This window comes from Podarcis pityusensis (genome assembly GCF_964106645.2).
Source record: "Podarcis pityusensis genome assembly, chromosome: 4".
NCBI lineage: Eukaryota > Metazoa > Chordata > Lepidosauria > Squamata > Lacertidae > Podarcis > Podarcis pityusensis.
Window position 1 is genome coordinate 59,874,365 of NC_138027.1, and position 23,257 is coordinate 59,897,621.

General features: G+C 41.5%; 2 protein-coding genes across 4 annotated transcripts in view; both read left to right on the forward strand.

The window, feature by feature from the left end:
• The window catches only part of RPGR (retinitis pigmentosa GTPase regulator), a 38,862-nt gene extending 18,083 nt beyond the window's left edge, over positions 1-20,779 (forward strand). Inside the window, exons 14-18 of one of the 2 annotated variants that reach the window (XM_081004368.1) lie at positions 8,045-8,314; positions 11,223-11,456; positions 12,873-12,912; positions 17,587-17,684; positions 20,266-20,779. In XM_081004368.1, the coding sequence (XP_080860494.1) occupies positions 8,045-8,314; positions 11,223-11,456; positions 12,873-12,912; positions 17,587-17,684; positions 20,266-20,484 (861 nt within the window). In that variant the 3' untranslated portion in view covers positions 20,485-20,779. Of the gene's footprint in view, positions 1-8,044; positions 8,315-11,222; positions 11,457-12,872; positions 12,913-13,822; positions 13,980-17,586; positions 17,685-20,265 lie in introns of those variants that run through there. The other variant, XM_081004369.1, reaches the window with a different exon arrangement.
• Positions 20,780-22,370: 1,591 nt separating this feature from the next.
• The window catches only part of SRPX (sushi repeat containing protein X-linked), a 31,743-nt gene continuing 30,856 nt past the window's right edge, over positions 22,371-23,257 (forward strand). Inside the window, exon 1 of one of the 2 annotated variants that reach the window (XM_081004377.1) lies at positions 22,371-22,597. In XM_081004377.1, the coding sequence (XP_080860503.1) occupies positions 22,525-22,597 (73 nt within the window). In that variant the 5' untranslated portion in view covers positions 22,371-22,524. The remainder of the gene's footprint in view (positions 22,598-23,257) is intronic. The other variant, XM_081004378.1, reaches the window with a different exon arrangement.

Below are 23,257 nucleotides of genomic sequence, written 5' to 3' on the forward strand. Positions count from 1 at the left end.
GGTGAAGGGAGAGGAGGAGGAGGAAGGAGAAAATGAAGAGGGAGATGTGGAAGAAGAAGAAGAAGCTGAAGAGAGTCAGGAAGAAGCTGAGGAAGGGGAAGAAGGCAGGGAGGAGGAAGACAAAAGAGAAGAGGAAGAAGATGAGCATGTAGAGGAAGAAAAAGCAGTCCAGAAAACCAAAGGTCATAAACATCAAGAAAATAATAAGAGGAAACAGGAGACCTACGATAAAATAAAAAGCTCTAAACAAAGAGTGACATCAAAACATGTTGTGAATGGACTACAAAATTCACAATTTTGGAACAATGTGCTACCACATTATTTGACACTAAAGTAGCCCTGAAGCTCGATTTTACATGGAAATTTTGTATAGGGAATTGTAATACATTACTACGCCAAAATTTATATTTTTTAATGATATTTTTTTTTTACTAAACAATTTTACTTGCCATTTTATATAAATTCCTAAAATTTCAACTTTATAAAACACACTAAAAGCAGTCTTGTGCTGTGACAAATCTGCCAGTGAGAACCAGGTGCCATGTTCAAATTATGAGATCTCCGCTGTTTCAGATTAGTGCTGTTGCACTGTTGAGTTTTTTGAACATTGCATGGTCATAAAAGCTGTGTATGGTGTGTAGACTAAAGGTTTTCTTGTACTGAGAGAAAATACTCCATGCGTTCCTTCTTTGGACGTATTGTTTCAAGACACACTTGCTGGCTATCTCAGCTTGACAGTCCTATTAGGGGGGTAAAACTGAAAGAACAGTGGCATGCCTAGGACAATAGAGCTCTCTGGCTGTCCTTCATAAATCTTCTGCAAGAAGTGGTGGAAAGGGGAAGGTGAATGAAACACGGTATTGGTGACAAGCCCCTCAAGGGCCAGATAAGGTAGGGGCCAATAAGTGGGAGTGGCTATTTCTTCAGTAATACAGGTTACAGGTTTCCTGCAGGTATCTGGCTCTCTGCTGTTGGACAGAGACTGGGATCCAAAGAGCCCTTTAGGCATGCTCTCTGAATTTTCTCTCCCAACTGCATGTGCTTACTGCATTGCACTTTTATTAGAGATTGCTCTGGAGGGTCCACCAAAGGGAGTGACTATTTAGGGACGAGGAACGCTGGCGTGAGAAGTCATATCTTGCATGCACCATGCACACTGAATGATACAGACCTTTGGTCTGATCCAGCAAAAACAATAGTTTTGCTCTTGCAGCCCTGTCCTTAAGCTGCCAGCAGTGCAGCCATGCCGTAAGAGAGTGATGGGGAACCTGTGACCCTGCCACTGTTGTTGGATCCTAGTTCCCATCATCCCTGACTGTTGGCTATGCTGGCAGGGACTGATGGGACTTGGGGTTCACCACCTTCTGGAGGTCTGCAGGCTCCCTACCCCTGCCCTAAGAATTTGGTTTGTCATCTAATGATAAAAAACGCTTGTTTTGTTTTCAGTCTCTGTCCAACAGCAGACATATAATTTATGTTGCCCAATTATGCGTCCAAGAATGTGGGTTCCTTTTTCATTTGTTCAAAGCATATTAAGCACTTCTGTTGTTTTAATACGTTTACTGTGCCTTGTAATAAGTTTTCCAATAAAAATATTAAAATTACGATGCACTTCTTTAAAAAAAACATGTTAATGTTTATTCTGATTTATTGTTGCTATGCAAGCATATTTATTTGGGACATTTTATTTGGATGTATACTTAGTTGCATATATGAAAAATGGGAGGAAGGATTGGAGCTCCCCAAACCTTGCTGCTGTCGTGGGCAGCTTCAACATCCATACTGGGTCTCCTTGCAGCTCAGGATTTCATCTGAATAATAATTTGATAATAATTTATTATTTATATGCTGCCCACCTGACTGGGTTGCCCCAGCCACTCTGGGAGGCTTCCAGCAAATTATAAAACCACAGTAAAACATCATGTGCTCTGTAACAACCATCATCCTATCTCAAATAACTAGTACCACACATCTAACGAGAAACGACATTGACTTGTGTGAATCAGCACTTACTATATTTTTCCGTCTATAAGACGCCCCCATGTATAAGACCCCCCCCCCATTTTTAAGGACTCGATTTTAAGAAAATGAGGGGAGATGGCCCAAAGTTGTTGAGCTTCTCCCCACATGCAGCTGTGGGCAGCTGTTTCCTGCTCACAGTGGCATCGTCCTTCCATAGTCCAAAGCCTCGTCTAATACACGTAAAAATACAGTACCTGCATACTGTGGTTATTCCAAAAGAACGTTAGAAAACCGGAACATTCACTTCTGGTTTTCGATCTTTTGGAAGCTGAAATGAACGAGTTCTGGTGCGTCCAAGAACCAAGGTACGACTGTACTAATAGTGCATAATGATTTGGTGACATCATCACAAACTTCTGTAGTGTTTACAAAGGCTGCAGCCTCTGTGCAACTCACATAATCATAGAATTGTGGAGTTGGAACGGATGCCAAGGATCATCTAGTCTAACCTCCTGCGGTGCAGTAATCCTGCCCACAGCCATCCCCGGGTGGGCTTCAACCACCAGCCTTCTGGTTGAGAGCAAGACACACTGACCCATTGTGCCACTCACAGTACTTCGGCTTGAAATGTGGTAATTACTGAATTACTTGGAGGTTTCCAGACTGGTTCTATCCTGTAGAATCTGCTGAAAACGTCAAGAGGGATTGACTTGCCCCATGTTTAACAAGGGGGACATATGAACTGGCCCTTAACCCTCATTTTGACACTTTTACAGTTAAATGAAAGTTAATGCTAGTATTGATTTTGTTGATCCAGGACTCCGTAGTCTACAAAGAGAGATACTGAGCAAAAGGCTGAGTTGTCGTCATCCCCAAGCATATTTTTCTAACTCAGTATCAGGCTCCAGAAAACCTCCTTTTCTTTCTCAAACACTCTTTCTCTCTTTTGATTGAATTCTTATTTCTGAATTCATTGGCAAAGGGTCAAAATAGAGCAACATGAAAAGAATGGAAGGTAAAGTATATTATTAATTAAAATGTTTAGTAAACAAGCCTGAAGGAAAAAGTAGACATTTTCCATTACACTTGGCAACATCCTGACTGTGGAGGAGAACCAAATGTGTTACTGGTATTCTGAAGAATAGGCTGTGATTTGTTTATTTAAGTCTTAAGTGTTTGTATAAGTAAGCACAGTGGAGTTCAGTATCGTAATATATCTGGCTAACTGACGTTGATTGGGCTCATATTCAGAATTAAAGTGATTGTAACTGCCCTCTTCAATGTTTCAGTCGTTGCAGGGGGGTGGTGAAAACAACATGGTTTTATCCGGAAAAGATGCTGTATTGGAAGATGCTAAAGTATAATTAATTCTTCTTCCCTTGTATATTAGAAATGGAAAGAGAAGGTAAAATGTACAGGAGCTCATAAACAAACTGAACGAGCTTGTAAACAATCTGAAAATAGATAGTTGCAAGATCAATATCTAGCTCTCTTGGCTTTCATTCTGTTTTTACTGTAGAAAAGAAGTCAGTTCCTATAGACATGTTTCATATTCCAGAATTGGGACTTAGCAGTAGGACCACTGTGATCAAGCATGTGAGTGTGCATGTAGGGGAAACAGGGATTGCCTATGATGCAATGGGTCAGTGCGTCTGGCTGTTAACCAGAAGGTTGGTGACTCATGCACAAACATCTGTGGGCAGGATTCCTGCATTGAAGGGGGTTGCACTAGATGACCCTCAGAGTCCCTTCCAGTGCTATGATTCTGATCATTTCTTTTTGGGAGAAATTAAATTAAACATCACGAGCTGAAAAAGCAGCTTGGGTTTCTATAGAGACAACTTCTGAAAATACAACTTTCAGAAAACACATGGGGTCGTGTAGATGGTTTTTAATCTCTTATTTATCACAAGTCTACAGTGCCTCTTAACACAAATGTTTCCAAGGTGGCTTACATACAGTAAAACAATATGGAGCAATTCAAAAGTAAAAGCATAACTTTAGTTGAATGGTTCACATGTGCACCTTTGGATCTTTAAAGAATAAGGGGCAAGAATAAGGAGATAAAACTTCTGTTGAAGGATGAACATACCGAATTCCTTGATGCATATCTGCTGAATCTGGTTTAAGCGGCTACTCTGGCAAAATACAGAGAGACTGTGATCTTAATCTGAATTGCATAAAAGGGTCAGAGATCCTATTCCATGATTTTAAACAGGATAAATAGGCAAAATCTTACTTTTCTCAGAGAATAGCAACTGGGACAAAATGTGTCCATAATTCCTTTTTAAAGCTGCATTTATATTTATAGCAGGCTATTTTAGGGAACAAACATGTCTAGTTTGCTTTCTGGTCTTACTTACCACTGAGTATAAATCTTAAGTATAAATCTTCCTGGATTGAAAACTTGAGCTACTTTCTATTTTCATCAGGAATGTTAAACTGCTATGGATTCTAGGCAGCATTCCTCTGCCTCGCCTTCCAAAATTCAGACAGTTAAAGTAAATGGATCTTCTGGTTTGATTTTTAACACAGCAGATTGTAATTCTTTGGCAAATATGTCTTTCATAGAATCATAGAATTGTAGAGTTGGAAGGGACCCCAAGGGTCATCTAGTCCAGCCCCCTGCAATGCAGGAATTTCATCTGCATGATCGTTTACATTATGAACAGATGTAGAGCATCTAATTCACTTGCTAATAATTGCCTTGAACACCATTTGGTGAAAAAGTAGGATATAAATTTAACCGATAAACAAAACCATCAAACTTCTTGAGCTCCTTCTGGCTGCGCTCATTCTGTTGCGGGAGGGGGACCCTCAAAGGCACCAGCTGCCTTTGGCAGCAGCAGAAGAGTCTTTGGCCCCTCCCTGTCAGCCGTGGATTTCAAGGAAGAAGACAGAAAATGCAGGTGTTTTTTCTGCCCCAAACTGCAGACGAGGCACACTTAGCAGGGTTTTATGAATAACCGCCACCCCTGGGGGAGGAGACCCACCAGCTTTCCCATTGCAGGACTGTGACACCACAGGGCGATCACTGTCTAGCACATCTGGATGGCCACTCTGCCCAGCTCCGATAAGAAAAACAACAACAAATAAAACGTGATCCCCTCCCCGGAAAAAACAAAAAACGGCCAGGCTTGCTGCAGCTGCTTCACCACTCCCCCCCCCGCCTCCTCCCTCTCCCTGCCCCCCCCCCCCCGGCCAAGGGAAGTGACCTCTTGTCACTTCCACTGCCACCAGGGCGCAGCCTTCTTCAGAAAAATTAAAAGCAAAAAACAAACCCTGAAAAAATGGGGGCGGGGCAGAAAACTGAAGGGGGGAAAAAACGGATTGCCATACATCCCGTAAATTTCTGGCATCTCTTAAAATTCAACACATACACACGCACCAATGCCATTTTAGGCATCCAATTTCCATACATGTCCAGAATTTTCCAGACGTATGGCAAGCCTATGGTTGGCCAAAGGGAACTGCTGTGAATAGAACAGCAAGCAAAGATCTGGCCTCATTGGAATGTGGGAAGTTGCTTATATCAAGTCAGACCATTAGTCCATATAGCTCAGTATTGTCTATGCAGTGTTAGCAGTTGCTCTCCAAGGTTTCGGACTTCTCAGTGGACTGAACCTGGGACCTTCTGCATGCAAAGCAGCAGGTGCTCTGCGACTGAGATCCTGCCCTTCATCTGTGATTTCTCTCTTGCACATGGGTGTCCTCTTATCTCCACCCTGACCATAGTTTCTTTGGCATCAAGGAAATTTTGATATCTCAAGGACACCACTGAAGAGCTAATAAATGCTTTCTCTAGCTGGTTTGTATGGCTGTCTTCATTCTTTCAGCCCCACATTAGCATGTTGCCTCCTGCCACTGCTTGTTTATGCCCTTTAATCTCTCCGAACGTAAAAGGGAGGCAGAACTTTGCCAAATTCAGGATTTCCTCAATCTGAGGGACACTTGGTGTTGGTAAATAAAGAGACTGCATTTTTAAAGCCATCTTTGCCTTACCCGTGTTACGCTTGACCCCAGTTGTAACCAATCCCATAGCCTTCCTTTGTCACAACTTTGCTACTCCTCCCATGCAGCATGACGAAGGGGAGGAGAGTTGGCTTTGCTTTCTCCTGGCTAAATGGAACCTGAGCAAACTAGTTTAGTAATATTTCAGGGGGGAGGGTCCGTGGAGAAGACATAGAGATCCCGTAAAACAGTGGAAATGGGAGAGGGAAATGTTTGGAAGAAGTTCTGGGTTTTTTTTTAGCAACTTCAGGTGTATGAGGTGGACATAAAGAGGAGATCTCTGCTTTCCAGGAACTGGCACACCAGAAGGTAATTTAGCATCTTTAGACTAAGGGCTTGTTCACATTTGAGCTTTATTTAATTGTTAATCTACTTTTTCCACATTCGAATTAGACTGGAGTAGTCCACCCCCCCACATACTTAAATTTGTATATGGGGAGCAAATTTCCATTCATACCAACAGGCATTTCTTTTGTATTTGTCTATGCCTTCAAATTTGTTGGTTCTGTTGCACCAATTGAGTGCGGATAAGGCATGCACACAGATAGTTGCAAGCACACCTTGTTGTGTTTTCTTTTAAAATCCCAGCTTGATAAGTGTGCAAAAGCACATAATCAGTTCTAAATTTGCTTTTGCAGTTTTCTGGTTTTGTGCAGATATGAGGGATAACAAAATAATAATTCCTTAGGGAGTGCACGGAAAATAGATATAAGCACAGCTGGAAAAGTAATGAAAGCATTGAGGAAGTAATGGGCATGGAAAGGCGAATAGCAGAAAATGACAATGGATCCACCCCCAAAAGAACATCTAAACAAATAATCTGTGTCCCCAAGTGGAGCCTCATTTCCCCACTCTATCAGATTATCCCCAGTAAACCCAAATTTATAGAGGAGAAGCTTCTAGATTGGGGTTCGATGTCATTGTCATGTTGACTACACATATTAAATGTGAATGGAAATGCTCTAGTGTGGACATGCCCACAGTGTACTGTGTGTGCTAGAAATCTCTGTATGTATTTCCTGTTTTGTGCATTTTTTCCACATCCTTTCCCTATCTTGTATAAAACATGATATGGTTGCTTAGCATTGGGTGTGACTGTATTTTAAAATACATTGACTTCTGACTCCTGATTGACAATCACAGCATCCCTTTGGAACAGGTTTTCTTTATACATCAGGTATCTCGAACAAACTGTGTCTATCCCGTAGGTAACTATGATTGACAATGAAAAATATTCATATCAAATTTAGTGTATTAGCTAAATACTGGAGAGTTCAGAAATTGCAATTAGAGGTAGTTATCTAAAATACCCAACATAAAAGCATTGCCCATGTTTCTTGAAAATAATTACCATGGCAACATACAATTGCTTGGATAAAAATTAACTCTGCACATGCAAACTGAGCCATCTCATTAGCTTGTTCATATAGTACTACTTTATTAATATACAGAATAGTATATTAGCTTAGCAAAAACCTCAGTTTTATCAAATACAATTCTAGATTTAAATATCAACACACATTTTAGATGAGATATATATTTTACGTTTAATTAAATTTCAGCATAATAACACCAAGCATACAAACAGGTGTCACAAAGAATGAATGTCCTTATTTCATAAAGGGTTACACAGTTCTTATATGCAAAAATATAAAGCAAAAAACAAACAAAATGAAAAGCCTTTAACAGGAGAATCCCACCTAATTGATAAATGTGGGACTGGTGATCCATTTCCATCTCCCTGATGGTTAACATACATGAGATTTTCGAAACATGCTGTAGCATCTGTATTATAGTGTGAGGAAGAATGCATATGAAAACGTTATAGTCTCTATTTTTAATATCATAGGAACATTTATTTCCACTGAAATTCATGGGCATTGTGATGTTGCCTCTACTTTGGACTTTGTTTCATTCAACTTGTTACACCTACAAAATAGATTTTTAATGCAAAGCCTGCTGACTGCTTTCTTTGCAAGTTTCCATACACCGTTTATATGGGGTTATCAAGCCTTTATTTATTCTGCCAAACCTAAGCTTAAAAAAATACCTGTCTTCAATGACACCATAGGATCAAAAATCATCTGATGAGGAAGAGAGTGATGGTGGTGAGAATCATGACAATGAAGAAGAAGAAAAAGAGGAAGAGGAGGAAAAAGAAGATGAAGGAGGAGAAGAAGAGGAGGAGGAGGAAGAGGAGGTTGAGGAAATAGAGAAGGAAAAGGTTGAAGAACAAGATACAGTGAAACACGATAATGATCAACCACCTAAAAATGAGCAACAGAACAGCAAATCATTTGAGAGTGAGAAAAAGAACCAGACAGCTACAGAAACGATAAAGGTAAATCATTTATTCACGTTCAGGGTTAAACTTACTGGGGATATCATGGTTCATCTTCTGTTATCTACTTAGATTGCAGTCGAAACCTTCTGGTCAGCAGCAGTGGGGCTTAATGGAGCATCGTAGCTTCTGTTGCATTCTCAGCACTGCAGCTCACACCAGTCAGGGCAGGGAGGAAAATAGCTATACAGTACAAGCTCCTAGCTGGTGCAGTGAAGGCAACCTAGATTAGGATCATTGACATCAGGTGACAGCAGCAGGGATGACTTAGGATACAGTAGATTCTGTGGTGGCCCAGCTCTGCCCTCCTCCACCTGCAGGTGCCCCATTTCAGGGTTTGTGGCTGGGAGCTTTTTCTGGTGCTGTCATTTGAGCAGGCCCTCATCGGCAGAACCAGGCAGGCCTGAGCAGAGGGACATCTCCACCTCATTCAAACTCCCTCCCACATGATGGGCTGGGGAGTTGGACTTGCATAAACATCATACTTTTAAATCACATTCAAAACATAATCTCCCTGGCCTAAAGAATAACGGGAACAGCAATTTACTCCTCCCAGCACTCCTAATAATCCCAGGATACTCTTTTCGGCAGGGGGTGGATATACGCCTTCAGTGTGCTTTGAAGGTATAGTGTATATGCAGCTTTGGATTGCTTTATTATTATATAATATTAACCAGAAAATTGTTTTGCAGTGTGTATCTCCTACATGTGTTCAGAGCCATAAAATGTATTCACTTATTTTACTTTTTTTTTTTTAATAATATTTATTGAGATTTCAAAAGAAAACAAAAAAAATAAATACGAAAATTACACAAAGACAAAAAATAGGAAATACAAAAACTTACACACAATAAGAAAAAGATACAAAAGTAAAAAAAAAATAAAAATATGAAAGAGTAAGAAATACAGAAGAAAAATAATAATAGAAAAGAAAAAACATTAGACCTCCTCCTCCTCCCTTCCTTTGTATTCTAGTTATTAATTATCCCAGCAAATCCTTTCCATTTTTCTATTATATAATAGATCTTACAATTTAAAATTTAAATCTTGATTATACCAACTTCTTATATTCATAATGTTCTTTCATGATCCTTCTATTATAAAATAAACTTTAAAATTTAAAACTTAGATCTTGACTTTACCCACTTCTTATATTCCTAATGTTCTTTCATAATTCTTTATACATTTTTGCTAAAGCCAGGTAAATTCTTCCAACATTTTCCTGTCATTCATTTTTCTCTCATTCTATCATTCATCAGCTTTATAAAACATTCTATTAATTAAAAAAACAAAAAAAAAAGCGAAAAAAGAGAAAGAAGCATATAATCAAGTCCAATCTTAATCCAACGTCCCTTCCTCCTGGTTTCGGGATTTGTCAGTCCTTATTCATCAAACTAACCCGGTGACCTTATGTCCGAGGCCCTCAAGTCACTTCCATGGCCCTTCCGCAGCTTTTCTTCATATTTGTGGCTGTAGTCACTTGCTCGTAGTAGCTCCAACTTAATAGTGCTTTTAACCCTTCTCATCAGATCAGATCCTTTTCCCTGTTCATCGCTGCATTCCATATAGTATTTAAGAGCATACTTCAAGGGCCCCCCAAATTTGAGGACCCCCACATTTCCAAACATATCGCAGCCTGTTACTGAATTTAAAAAGTCCAAATATCCCAACATAGGGGGGTCAATCCAGCCCCCCATTTCCAAACCACACCGAACTTTCCCTTCCCATATCTGATTTTTCCCAAATTCCATTATCAAGTCCGAAGGATCAAGCTCCTGTTGAGACTGTTCTGTCAGGCCACACTCCTGATTTAATGCCACAAACCCCTGTTCTGTCAAAACACACTCCTGGTTTGAATCCTGGATAGACTCCACATCTATTCCCACAGTTTGATCAACGCCTTCCACTGCCAGTCCGAGATTTCCAGTCGACTTGGCCATCTGGTTCACCTTATCATGTAGTTCTTCCAGTAAAATATTTGTTTCTTTGAGCAGGCAAACCACAACTTCTGAAAACATTGTTGCACTCTCCCACGGTTCTTTGTAACAACTGTCAAGTCCTTGGGATTTAGTTACAGTTTCTAAAGCTCCCCCTAGGGGGAAGACTTATATTTGTTTCTGATACATTTCCATGTTACTTAAAATCCTTTATCCTTATATATTCGTTTAAAATGCGAAAGGGAACAATAGAGTCACAAAAGTTCTCTTCTTTTAACCATCTGACACACACAGATACCTTGATTTGTTCACGTCAGTCCTGACTTCCCCGCTCCAGGATCAGGACGAAAATAACTTCCTTTTACTGCTTCAAATAGTCCAAAAAAATATTCCCAATTTAAAATGTTGGATTCCACTCTTTTGAGAGCAAATTTCAAAGCTCTAGTACAATTTGACTTTGCTTTGTTATATTTACAAAAGAACGGAAGGGTGACTTCCTGTTTAGCCCTTACCGCTCCGTACCAAATTCAATCAATTTTTCTTTCTTTTTTTTTATAGTCCAATTCTGCCCTTTTCACTAATCTTCCTTTAGTATCCCAATTTGTCCAAATTCTGGGTACTCACGGATATTTGTTTTAAAGTCCGAATTGTCCAGGAAAAAAGGCAGCACTCTCCGGCAACAGCTACGCGGCTTCACTCCACAAAAGAAGCAGACGACTCACAGCACAGCGCCTTCACTTCCCCGCTCTGTTCCGGAGCCCGTTGCCGGGTTCCTTTGCAGACCGGGGGGGCGCAAACAGTGCCCGCCGAGTCCCAGGGTCACAGGCTTCACCCGCCTGTGGTTTGAAGGGTCCCCGCTGCGCCGAAGCGGTTTTAGACCCGATTTCTGTGGAGCGATCTCCCTCTGGGTTAGAGGGATTCCGCCATTGCCGTTGACGCCACCTCCGGAAGTGTATTCACTTATTTTACAGGTTCAAAAATCATCCGACGAGGAAGAGACTAATGAAGAAGAAGAAGAAGAAGAAGAAGAAGAAGAAGAAGAAGAAGAAGAAGAAGAAGAAGAAGAAGAAGAAATGGACAAGAAAAAGGGGCAGGAACCAGTTGCAGTGGAACATAATGATGATCTATCACCTGAAAATGAGGGCCACAGCAGTAAATCATGTGAGATTGAGGAAACAAATCAGATGGCTACAGAAACTATAAAGGTGAAACAATTTTGTTCACTTTCAGTTTTGTACCTTTCTCAAGATCCCATTATCCACTGTACTGTTAGTCTTGTCACAATTAAGCCACAGATTGGTTCTAATGTGTATTCAAGGTAAGCAGCTGACTTAAACAACAAAGAAACAAATTGAAGAGCTCTATTGTGGATTCTGTGCATTTTTCTGTGTTTGAAGTGCTTGCAGTCTAAAATTCAACATGGCGAAACAAGGAAGAATGGGAGGCAGGGACATAGTATGTTTCAGTTAAGTGGGCTTAGGCTGGGTTACAGACTAAAGTACAATAGGGCGTAGGAACCTTGGAAGTTTTGAGGAGGGATTTGAAGGAAGGCAGAGAGATGGCATTAAATCAGTGTTCATGGCAGGCATATAGGACAGCAAAAGAGAAAGGCAAAGTCTTCTGAGAGAGCCAGGAGACCTTTGGACAATGGAAGATGAGGGAACTGGAGGAGTAAAGCTCACAAGTAGGGTTGTATTGGAACTATAATAGGACAGAAATAAGCTGGAGCAAGACTATAAAGCACAGGTGGGGATCAAAGTCAGTGGGCAGGCCTGATACTGCCCTCCCTCACCACCTACCAACCATTTTGATGGAACCTCCCATCCTTCAATCACCTGATGTCTCAGTGGTGTAATTTTTTCCTTTGTGGGCACAGCTCAGTCCTTGCCTGCAGAGGACCATCTTTTGCATTGCCATATTGAATTCAAGCCAGTGTTGCAAAGGAATATTGCAGCAAGTCCCGATACCACTGGATCACTCCATAGCACAGCCAGTCCCACCAGGGCTTGCTGTCACCACAGCTGATTGGCACTAACAGCAAGCCTCATTTAAAAAGGAAAGGCACTTTAAAGCTGTCAGTTGTTCCTTCACATGACATCAGGTGTGGGGTGGATGAGCATGGTTTGGGAAAACAGGCTCACAGACCAAATTGGGACCCATGCAGGGCCTGCTATAGAGAGGACTTTGTAGATAAGGCAAGGAAACTGTGTTTGCATTCCTTTCAGCTTTTTAAAAAAAAAATTCATATTCTGCAATATCGCTATTTTTTCAGACACGTTTTTGCTGTTGCAGTGAACCCATCTTTCTTTCTTTCTTTCTCTTTCTTTCTTTCTTTCTTTCTTCCTTCCTTCCTTCCTTCCTTCCTTCCTCCCTCCCTCCCTCCCTCCCTCCCTCCCTCCCTTCTTTCAACTAAATGATGGTTGTTATTTGAAAATAAGGGAGATAGTTTGATTTTCTTTTAAATAATGTATTGACTTAGGAGATCTTCATCCTCCCCTTCGTCATTCTTGACCCCAGGGTGGGTGTATTCCTTTGGGGCTTCTCCTTTTTTTAAGTACTCTCAGTTAAGTATTTCTTTTTTAACCACTTTTTAAAACAATATTATATATTTGTATTTTTAGAAAGCAGAGGCATGTACAGAAGAAGACCCATCTAAGCAAGGTAGGAACAAATGTGCCAGTCAACTTTCAACGTTTAACTTTTACCTGTTTGCTTCTAGAAACATTGCATAATGTTGACTTCAAATAAGAGCTGTGTTTTATTTCCTAAGAAACCATAGCTCTTCAAGCATCAGTAATTGTTTGCATCAGCCTTTTCTATCAAGGGCTTATATGCAGGCTAATTGTCTGCTCTTGTTCTTAGGAGAAAGTGGTTGCAGTCTTAAGCTCACTTAATAAGAATTAAGTTCCATTGGACTTGGTGGGATTGGCTTCTGAATAAACATGCATAGGGTTGCACTGTGTGTCCATTCTGATAAAGAGTCAGCAGTTAGCTAAATTATCAGTTGTGTTGGCCTTCTGAAAATCTTTGTCATAATCTAGTTTAGTTTAGTTTTTTAAAAAGTAATAATCTAGGCATCTAAATAGAATCTAAAAATGTGCTTTTTGTTCAGCAGCATTAACTTCTTTGTATATAAATCAATCCATGGGATTGCTCACTAAATACAACCCAGTTTTAGTTACAAGTTAGCACACTAATTTAACTACCAGCATCATGTCGTAATTGACACCAAGTATTTCCAACACATTTTGGGACACAAGAGGATAAGAATCGTGGCCACTGAAGATACTATCTGTCCTCCTGATTCTAATGTAGACATGATACAGGTTGGCAGATTGACAGGCAAGAACAGTCACCTGGGTTAAACCATTGTGGGAACCCTCACTCACCCTGCTTTGTACTTCAAGTGTATTTGGCTGGCTGGAGTGTGCCCTTGAACTCTCATAATGCCTCGTGCTTGGAGAGTAGAGAGGGGTGTGTGAGTTTGTGGGTGTAGAAACTAGCGTACGGTACATTCTTACACAAGAACACCTTCTTTCATTCATCTGGTGCAATATTTTATCCTTTCTAGAATTCGCTGCATAGACAGTTGCTAGGAGGGAGTGGTGCTGATTGCTTCCAGACTATTTTACATGTATGTCTTCCCTGCTTTGTATTAATTGATGTAATTCTCTCTGTGTTGACTGACAGTTCCGTGGGTCAATAAACAAGATCCTTTGTTTTAATGAGCCATTTGCTTTAGCTCATCTTCCTTTCACGTACCTGCCCAAATGATAAATTGATATCATGGATGAATTAAGGATAGCCCTTGCTGGGTGGAATTGTCAGATTTGTTTTTTCCTAGGTGGTCACTAATATAGTCTTAATTTTACAGTTTACTACAGAAGAGTTATGTGCCCCTTTGTCCTTGCCACGCTGTCATTGTGGTTTGTGTCAGCTAGAAAAAGAACTGAACTCTGCCAGTTTTAAAAGGAGAGACAAAACATTGTTAATGCCAATTTGTATTAACTGCATAGAGTTCTAAGCCTTTTTCAGGAAACTTTCAGCAAATACAGCAAGCTGTCTTAGATCTTGTTTCAGCCTGCATTGTTGTAATTTTTCAAATGGAAAAAAGCAGGATACTAGAAGTTTCCTTGCAATTGTTTTACCTATTTCTAAGTATGAAAAAAATGTATTGCTATCTGCTTTTCATCATGCAAGTAAAAACAAAGATTCTAATAAACTTATAATTCCTGAGGGTGGGGAGAAAAAAGAGAATCCTTGAGTTTTCATTCCAGCTAACTCTCAGGAACTTCTTGTTAAGTATTTTTTAGTGCATTTGTCCCTGCTTGAATACCAAATAAGCACCAAACACCAAATAATACATTAAAGTCCTGATCCTGCATGAACTGCTGAGTTTTATAGTTCCCATACAGGCTGAAACTTTAAGATCTGAGCTGCATAACAACAGGGCTTGTTTTTTAGAGATCCTTTAAGTGTCAGTTTGCAGAGCCAACTTAACTACAATTGTCTCTTAAGTGGTACACAAGAAATAAAATATGGGAAAGATAAACAATTGGTTAAACCTATAAAACCAGATGTCAATTAAATGCTTGTTATAATAATAAAAAAGGTCTTCTGTAGTCCCTGGAAGTTCAACAAGTGATCTGATCACAAGTAGAAGGGAATTCCACAGAATTGAGCCCACTACTCATCATCCTGGAAAAAGGTGACTAGTGAGGGACTGCAGGATTCTAGCCTGGTCCCATTGTTGTTAAACGACTGCATAAATGACTTGCCTGAAGGTATTGAGGGGATGCTTACCAAATTTGCAGATGACACAAGACTGGGAGGGTTGGCCAATGCCACAGACGATTCAAGAAGACCTTAACAGATTGGAGAAGTGGGCCCAAACTAACAAAATGAATTCAGATAAGGAGAAATGTATGGTTCTACACTTAGTCAGGAAGAACCAGCTGCACCAATATAAGATGGGGGACATCTGGCTTGCCAGTAGTACAGTACATGCGAAAAAGGATCCAGGGGTCTTGGTAGACCATAAGCAGCAGCAAAAAATTCTAATGCTATTCTAGGCTGCATCTACTGAAATATAGTGTCCAGATCAAGGGAAGTCATAGTACCACTCTATTCCACCTTGGTCAGACCACACCTGGAGTACTGTGTCCAGTTCTGGGTGCCGCAATTTAAGAAGACTATTGACAAGGAATGTATGCAGAGCAGAGTGATCAAAATGTTCAAGTATCTGGAAACCAAGCCTTATGAAGCATGAATGAGGGAGTCTGGTATGTTTGGCGTTGTAAAGAGGAGATTGATAGGAGGTATCATGTTGTTGTTGTTTGATTGTTTAGTCGTGTCCGACTCTTTGTGACCCCATGGACCAGAGCACGCTAGGCACTCCTGTCTTCCACTGCCTCCTGCAGTTTGGTCAAACTCATGCTGGTAGCTTCGAGAATACTGTCCAACCATCTCATCCTCTGTCATCCCCTTCTCCTTGTGCCCTCCATCTTTCCCAACATCAGAGTCTTTTCCAGGGAGTCTTCTCTTGTCATGAGGTGGCCAAAGTATTGGAGCCCCAGCTTCAGGATCTGTCCTTCCAGTGAGCACTCAGGGCTGATTTCCTTAAGAATGGAGAGGTTTGATCTTCTGGCTGTCCATGGGACTCTCGAGAGTCTCCTCCAACACCATAATTCAAAAGCATCAATTCTTCGGTGATCAGTCTTCTTTATGGATGTATCATAGCCATCTTCAATTATCTAAAGGACTGTCACATGGAAGATGGAGCAAGCTTGTTTTCTCATTTGTTTGTTTGTTTGTTTGTTTGTTTTGTATACTACTCTTCATTTGTAGATCTCAGGGCGGTTGACAACATAGAAATACAATATAAGAACAGAAAATACATAATAAAAACAAGAATAAAAAACCCCCACAAGCCAATAAACTCCCCTTCTACAAGAAAGGAGATTCTGACTAAACGTCAGGAAGACCTTTCTGACAGTAAGAGCTGTTCTACAGTGGACAGACTCCTACAAGAGGCTGTGGACTCCCCTTCTTTTGAGGTTTTTAAGCAAAGGTTTTATGGCCACCATTCATGTATGCTTTAGTTGAGATTACGGCACTGCTGGGGGTTGGACTAGTTGACCCTCAAGGTTCCTTCCAATTCTACAATTCTATGTTTCGTATGGGAAAAAATAATCTACTGCAATCAGGGCTAAAATTGTCTTGGGGGGCAAAACCTCCTCAGTCTCTGGTGATCTGAATGTCTGTTTTCTGTCCATGTTCACAGTCTTCCCAATATCAACCTGCCTACCTTGTCACGAATAAGTCAGGCCCACCCTGTGATACACATGAAAGGAAGTAAATAGCTTCAGACCTAACAATCCCACCTCAATAAACTACAGCTTAATAAACTGCAGCTGAGTGTCATGTCCACCCACTCCCGGTTTTCTCTCCCCTCTCACACCAGTTTTGGCATGTTTTATTTTTGGTTATAAGATCTATGATATGGAACTGGGAGGAGCTGCAATATATTGAATTAGACCATTCATCTGTCACACTCACTGTTGTCTACATTGATTGGCAGTGGCTATCTGGGGTTTCCAACAGGATTTCCCCAGCTCTTTCTGGAGATGCCGTGGAATGAACCTGGGATCTGTTGTGTCTTTATTCTATTTATAGACTGCCCTTTGTCTAAAACCACAGGGTGGTTTTATAGCACACTAAAACAAAACAATATACTTAAACTAATTAAACCACAATACATCAAAGCAAGCCATGGAGCAGCCATTACAACAAACTCAGCCCCCAGGAACACAGCAATGGAAGATCCAATGGCCTGGGTGAATAATGAAGTATGTGTTCTGCCACTGTCCTATGGTAACTCAGTTGTGCATCAAAAGAGAGAGGGAGGATTATTCTGCTATGTGGAGATACTCTTAGCAGCACAGAACATTCCTCTGTTCCAATGCAGCTCAGATATCTTAGGGAACCTTATGGGATGGGTCATGTTTGTTGTTTTCTTGCTTTGATGAAGAATACCCTGCCTTCTGTTGCCTGTAAGATTTTTAGACAAAACAATTTACATGCCCACCAACATTATACTCATTCTTCTGTTATAAGTGTCTGGATCCCAATGAGAACAACAACTAAGAATAGATATGAGTTAAATAAAAATAAAATTCTTGAGGTTTGGCTGTCTAGTTTTAGCTTTACTGATTAATATCCCATTAATTGCCTCCATGTTTAAGATGAATGGCTCATGACTTTAAGGTTGTGTTGGCTGAATTAGTCGGAAGTGGGACTTTGAAAATGGCAGCTAATTTGTTGGGTTATTTTCAGAGTGTGAAACTGCAGTGGCTTGCGTCACAAACAATTCTTCAGGACCAATCGCAGACAGTGATGAGGACAAGACAAAACTACCGCAGAAGGCAAAAAGGGTAAAAAAAGATTTTTTTTGCATGTCATCCTGGATAACTTGACCCCCAACAGAAGGAAAGTGTTATTATTAAGCCTGACAAGCACCTGAAACCATGTTTAGAACTTTCTGTCCTATTCATTGGGCCTTAAAGGTACCCCTGGCCGTTAGGTCCAGTCCCGGACGATTCTGGGGTTGTGCGCTCATCTCGCTCTATAAGCCAAGGGAGCCGGCGTTTGTTCGCAGACAGCTTCTGGGTCATGTGGCCAGCATGACTAAGCCGCTTCTGGCGAACCAGAGCAGCGCACGGAAACGCCGTTTACCTTCTTGCCGGAGCGGTACCTATTTATCTACTTGCACTTTGACGTGCTTTCGAACTGCTATGTTGGCAGGAGCAGGGACCGAGCAACGAGAGCTCACCCCATCACGGGGATTCAAACCGCTGACCTTCTGATCAGCAAGCCCTAGGCTGTGTGGTTTAGACCACAGCGCCACCCGCACCCCTTTCACTGGGCCTTATTCCCAAGTAAATGAGTATAGGTTTGCAACCTCAATGTATACTTTTACTAATCGTTGTACACAGTGTAGTAGGGTGTGCAATCTGCAGGATGCTTGGTGAGCAAATAGTGAAGATGGGGAAGGATCAGTAATGGCTCTGGACAGATGCATTTGGGGTACAGATATTAAAATAGGGTTTTAATGGAACAAATCAACATCTTCCCAAGAAATACCAAAGTACTTTTTCTCAAGGTTATCATGGTTTTTCACCCTCTTGAATGTGCCTGGGCATTCCGAAACCTAGCAAAATGTAAAACAAGACAGTTTTCTTCTAAACTAATATTTTCTAAAGGGTGGGAGAGGCAGCCTTATTTTGACTACAGTGACAAATAAACATATAAAATCATTTATGCCCATTAAACTCTTGTTTTTAAACAAGGCAGCATGGCTTTTTTGTGTCTCTGTGTACTTCGATTTCTGATACATGACAATTATGGATAATCTTAATGGCAGTCAAGCTTCTGGTTGGGTTACTTATGCATAACCCAGTGCTATTTCCAAGTGTGTATGTTTAGAATAGGGATATTGGTTTGCAGTCTTTCTGGGAACGGAGACTGTGGCGTCTGTGTTCAGTGCCTAGCAGTACGTTGCTACTAAATATCAAACCACAGTAGTCTAATCTGGAGTGTTTCTATACATTGTGCTACAGTGGTGCCTCGCAAGAAGAAATTAATCCGTTCCGCGAGTCTCTTCGTCTTGCGGTTTTTTCGTCTTGCGAAGCACGGCTATTAGCGGCTTAGCGGCTATTAACAGCTTGGCGGCTATTAACGGCTTAGCGGCTTTGAGAAAAAGGAAACAAACTCGCAAGAACTCACAAGACGTTTCGTCTTGCGAAGCAAGCCCATTGGGAAATTCGTCTTGCGGAACGACTCAAAAAACGCAAAACCCTTTCGTCTAGCGAGTTTTTCGTCTTGCGAGGCATTCGTCTTGCGGGGCACCACTGTAATTGTTCTTTTTTTGAGCAGTATATATAACCTGTTATTATATAAAGTCGCTAGCCTTTTTTTTTTTTTTTTACTAAATTATCTTAACGAAGAACCAATTCAACATGCAGAAATAGCATGTGGCAGAACACTCTAAAGTTTAGACTATGTAACTTCAGACTGCAGGTGGAGGGTTTTTGAATGCTCTTTAAAAAAAAAAAGATGGCACATTGAAAAATCATGTCAAGAACCAAGGTTTGAGCATAGTCTCAGATGTGCTAATTTGTTATGTGTGGAGCAAGGGAGGTTAATGAAGGAACATCGAAAAGATGTATTCATGATCCTGTAGTCAAAATTAGTACTTATGGGAAAATCTGCACCATATTTGCACACCTTAATAAGTTGAAAGTATTGTCTAGCTTGTTTGCATGACCTGTGAATTGTCAAGATGCTTTGCCCTTGTATGAAACTTTAGATGGCTCAAATCCAAGTTTCTTCCAAGTATGTGTTCTCAGGATGGGAGTTAATCACTGTTTCTCCCTTGGAAAACGATGGGCGCAGCTTATTTAGATAAGATAAATTTGCAACCAAGAGTACTACAGACTGAATTAGTTGTTCAGTCTGAAAGCAGCAAATGTTTCTGTTGACATATCCCCATTTATTTTTGAGCATAATCTTTTGCAGTCTACTTGGATGTTGTAAACAAACATCTGTTCTCAATTATCATAAGTTGCATAATGCTTTGTTGTTTGTGTTACAATAATTCATTAGGAATGTTTCTTCTTCATCCTGCTTCTATTGGCAATAGTCCTAGCACAGTTAACTGGTTTAAGATTGCAGTACTGTGTTATGCTTTCTCCAAGACTTACTTGGAAGTAAGCCCTGCTTAACTCAGTGGAACTTAAATTCTGAAAAAAACATTGATCAAGATGCAGATATTTGAGTCAAACTTGCAATCATCTCTCTAGATATAAACATTTTGTTTCATATTATGTCCAGATAAGTAAAAAGTTGTGCATGCAGACTCCTTTTTCTGCCTTAAAAGAATTGTCAAACATACTCAATAGTTTTCAAAATAGTTAATAATTGTATGTGGGTTTTGTTTTTCTATGTGTGTTTTAGTTTTCTTTTTTTAAACGAAAGACTTCAAAGCAGAAGAATGCACACAGCTGTGATGAAAACAAACTTGAAAATGTTCCTCACAGTGAGCAGGAAACTGGCAATCAAGGAGACTTACCTAAAGAGAAGAGTAAAGACGAAAATCAGAACCATGCTGAAGAAAATCAAAAGGAGGCACCACATCAGGCCAAAAAGACGTCCTCTACCTGTGTAATACTTTGATGCTTAAATTTATAAAGCTTGCATAAATGTGGTGTCATAACTGGCAGCTTGCAAGCAGATACTGCAATTTATACTTGAAAATGATAATGGCAGATATATAATGATCATATTGATGGATTTTTTTGTAAAATTAGCATGTTTCAACTGATTTGCATTGATTTTGGACCAACTTCCTAGTATTTATTTGTATTAATATTTTTAGTTACTGCAACAAAGATGAGTATCACAGTCCTACTGAAATGTTGTGGCCTTAACTCTGTGTTTTAATAAAAAATATATATTTTTGTACTTCAAAGGTTGGGTTGAGGTATTTTATTGGTTTTTTTTATAAACAAATTTATCATTTGAATCTACAAGTATAAATTCACATTGCAGTTGGTTCAGGAAGATAGCCAGAAGAATACTTGTTAAGCTACTTATTCTTTGAGATGAAGATGTTAAAAACTGTAAATAGTTTAGGACCAGGATACTTGAAGAACTACTGCCTGTTCCTAGAAGTTATCAGGAGATGCCCTGTTTTGTGTTAATCAGGTAAAAGCACTGTGGTGCCCTGTCCTGGAAGATTTATTTGGTCTCTTACCCAATGGAAATCAGTGTCAAGCTGATTTTTTTGTTTGTTCTAGTTGGATGTTTGCTGAATCTGCAGGAGGTTTGAATGTCAAATTCTTGGCTCTCCTTTTTCTCCTGGTGATCTGAATATGCATTGTAATATCTGCCAACTTGGTGTTATTTTTATTCATACTTTTGTTTTATATCTGTTTTATCATTGTTTATGGTTTGTGAGCAGCCTTTAGTGCCTCATACAGAGGGATAAAAGTGTCGTTTTAAAACCAAGTGTTTCCAATAAATAAGAAACAGGCAATTTAGAGAACACTCTCAAGAGGCTTACAATCTAAAAGCTAACTGGGGAAATGGAGAGAGGGAGAGATGAAGGTCTGCAGATTTCATTACATGTACTTAAAGATCGGTTAACTGGGAATTAGGATCAAGTGGACAAGGCATGCTGAAAAAAATGAGTTTTGAGGAATGATTTTAAGGAAGATAGGTGTCACGGTTGATGCAATTGTCAATGCATGTACATCTCTGCATTTTCTTTCCCGAAAACTCAGCACTTTGCTCCTACAGTGGCTGACCAGATATGTCTGGGAAGCCCACGCGGAGGTCACTTTGCCTCTCTTACTCCCCACTGACTGGAACTGAGGCAACCTCTGTGTCCCTGTTGAGAAAACCAAACTGGCCTAAAACCTAGGCAGTGCTCTCCTCCGTCCCTGCATCGGAGTAGGAAGAGTTGCTAAAGGCTCCGCTCCCCGTGAGTGGCGGCAGGATACCGCTCTACTTGTGTCGGCCTAGGGCTAACGCTGAAAGAAGTCCCGCCACACACCAAAAGCTCCTTGGCGGCGGGCATGTGTGGGAAGGCCTCGAGCCTTTCAGAGGCAGGAGGGGAGCCCGCAGGCATCCTTTTTGTCTGGCGCGCGAGACCATCGTGGTCTGGATTACAAGTAGGGCTGACGCAGGGAGGGGGAAACCCAAGGCGGGTTCGCCGAAAAGGCGGCCTTGAGCAAAGCAGGAGGCGGCTTGGGGGGTTGGTGGTGTGCTTGACCTTTTCCAAGCTCCTTCTTCTCCCCCATCATAAGTGAACTGATTCTGCAAACGGCCCGTGGAGGGAAAATACATTTTGAAACCGCAGTGGGGGGAATTTATTTTTTTAAAACTGGCGGAATCCCAGCGCCGAGAGAGAGTTGATTCGGGAGCGTTGCACGAGCGCTGCTGCTAGGAAGGCGCCCCTCGGGGCCACCTCAGCCTCCCTGGGCGCTGCTTTGCAACGGGGCTCGGCGTCCTGCGCGTCGCGGGTGGGGAGAGGAGGAGGTGGGAGGCTGTGGGGAAGAGTTTCAGCGGGAAGAGGCTGCGGAGGGAGGAGCTTGCAAGGGGAGCCCCTCTGCCTGCTCGTCGCCCCTCCCCGAGCCGTCCGCTTGCTCCCGGCTCTCGCGTCGGCCGGCAGCCTTGCAGGGGGAGCCGAAGGGGCGCCTGGGCGAGGGCAACATGCGGAGCCCCTCCGTCTGCTTGGCTGCTCTCCTGCTGGCGGTGGGCGCGCGCTTCAGCCTCGCGTACCAAGGTAAGGGGGCTCAGGAGAGGGGGCGGAAACCGAGGAGGGGGGCGGCGGGGATGCATTCGGGGCCGCGCGGGGAAGGCGGCGCTTCCGAGTCCGCTCAAGGCGCCTTCGAGGAAAGAGACGACGCCGCCGCCGCCGCCGCTTAGTCTTCGGCTGCAGCAACCTGGCCGAAAGTTACGCCCAAGGTGGGAAAGCGGCGGCCGACCCTTGCGAGGGACGCCCCGAAATAAGAATATAGTGTGCTCGTCGTGTGGGTTTGCAATTCTTTTGCATAAGAATTTCCTTTCAGAAACAAAGCTTCTAGTAGACTTGGGGCGTCAGTTGTTGAAGGCTGCTTGGGAGGAGGGGGGAGAGACTTTAAAAGTTTGCGCGGGTTGACTCCCCAGCCGGTGCTAATCTTTCGGGCAACGGCGGTCTCGTCCACGTAAGTGTTCCACACAAAGCTGATAACTTGTAAATGCACCTAACACCTGTGTGTAATTAAGAGTTGGCTGCAGTCTTATTCTGCACGTGAATGGATCCGAGTTATGTGGTACATACGAGTTTAGGAATAATGAATGACTGGCAAACGCTTCAGTTAGCCTTGTATCCACCACTACATACAAAGTACTGGCACACAGTTTAAATGTGATGCCTGGCATGGAAATAGTACCAGAGCCCCTT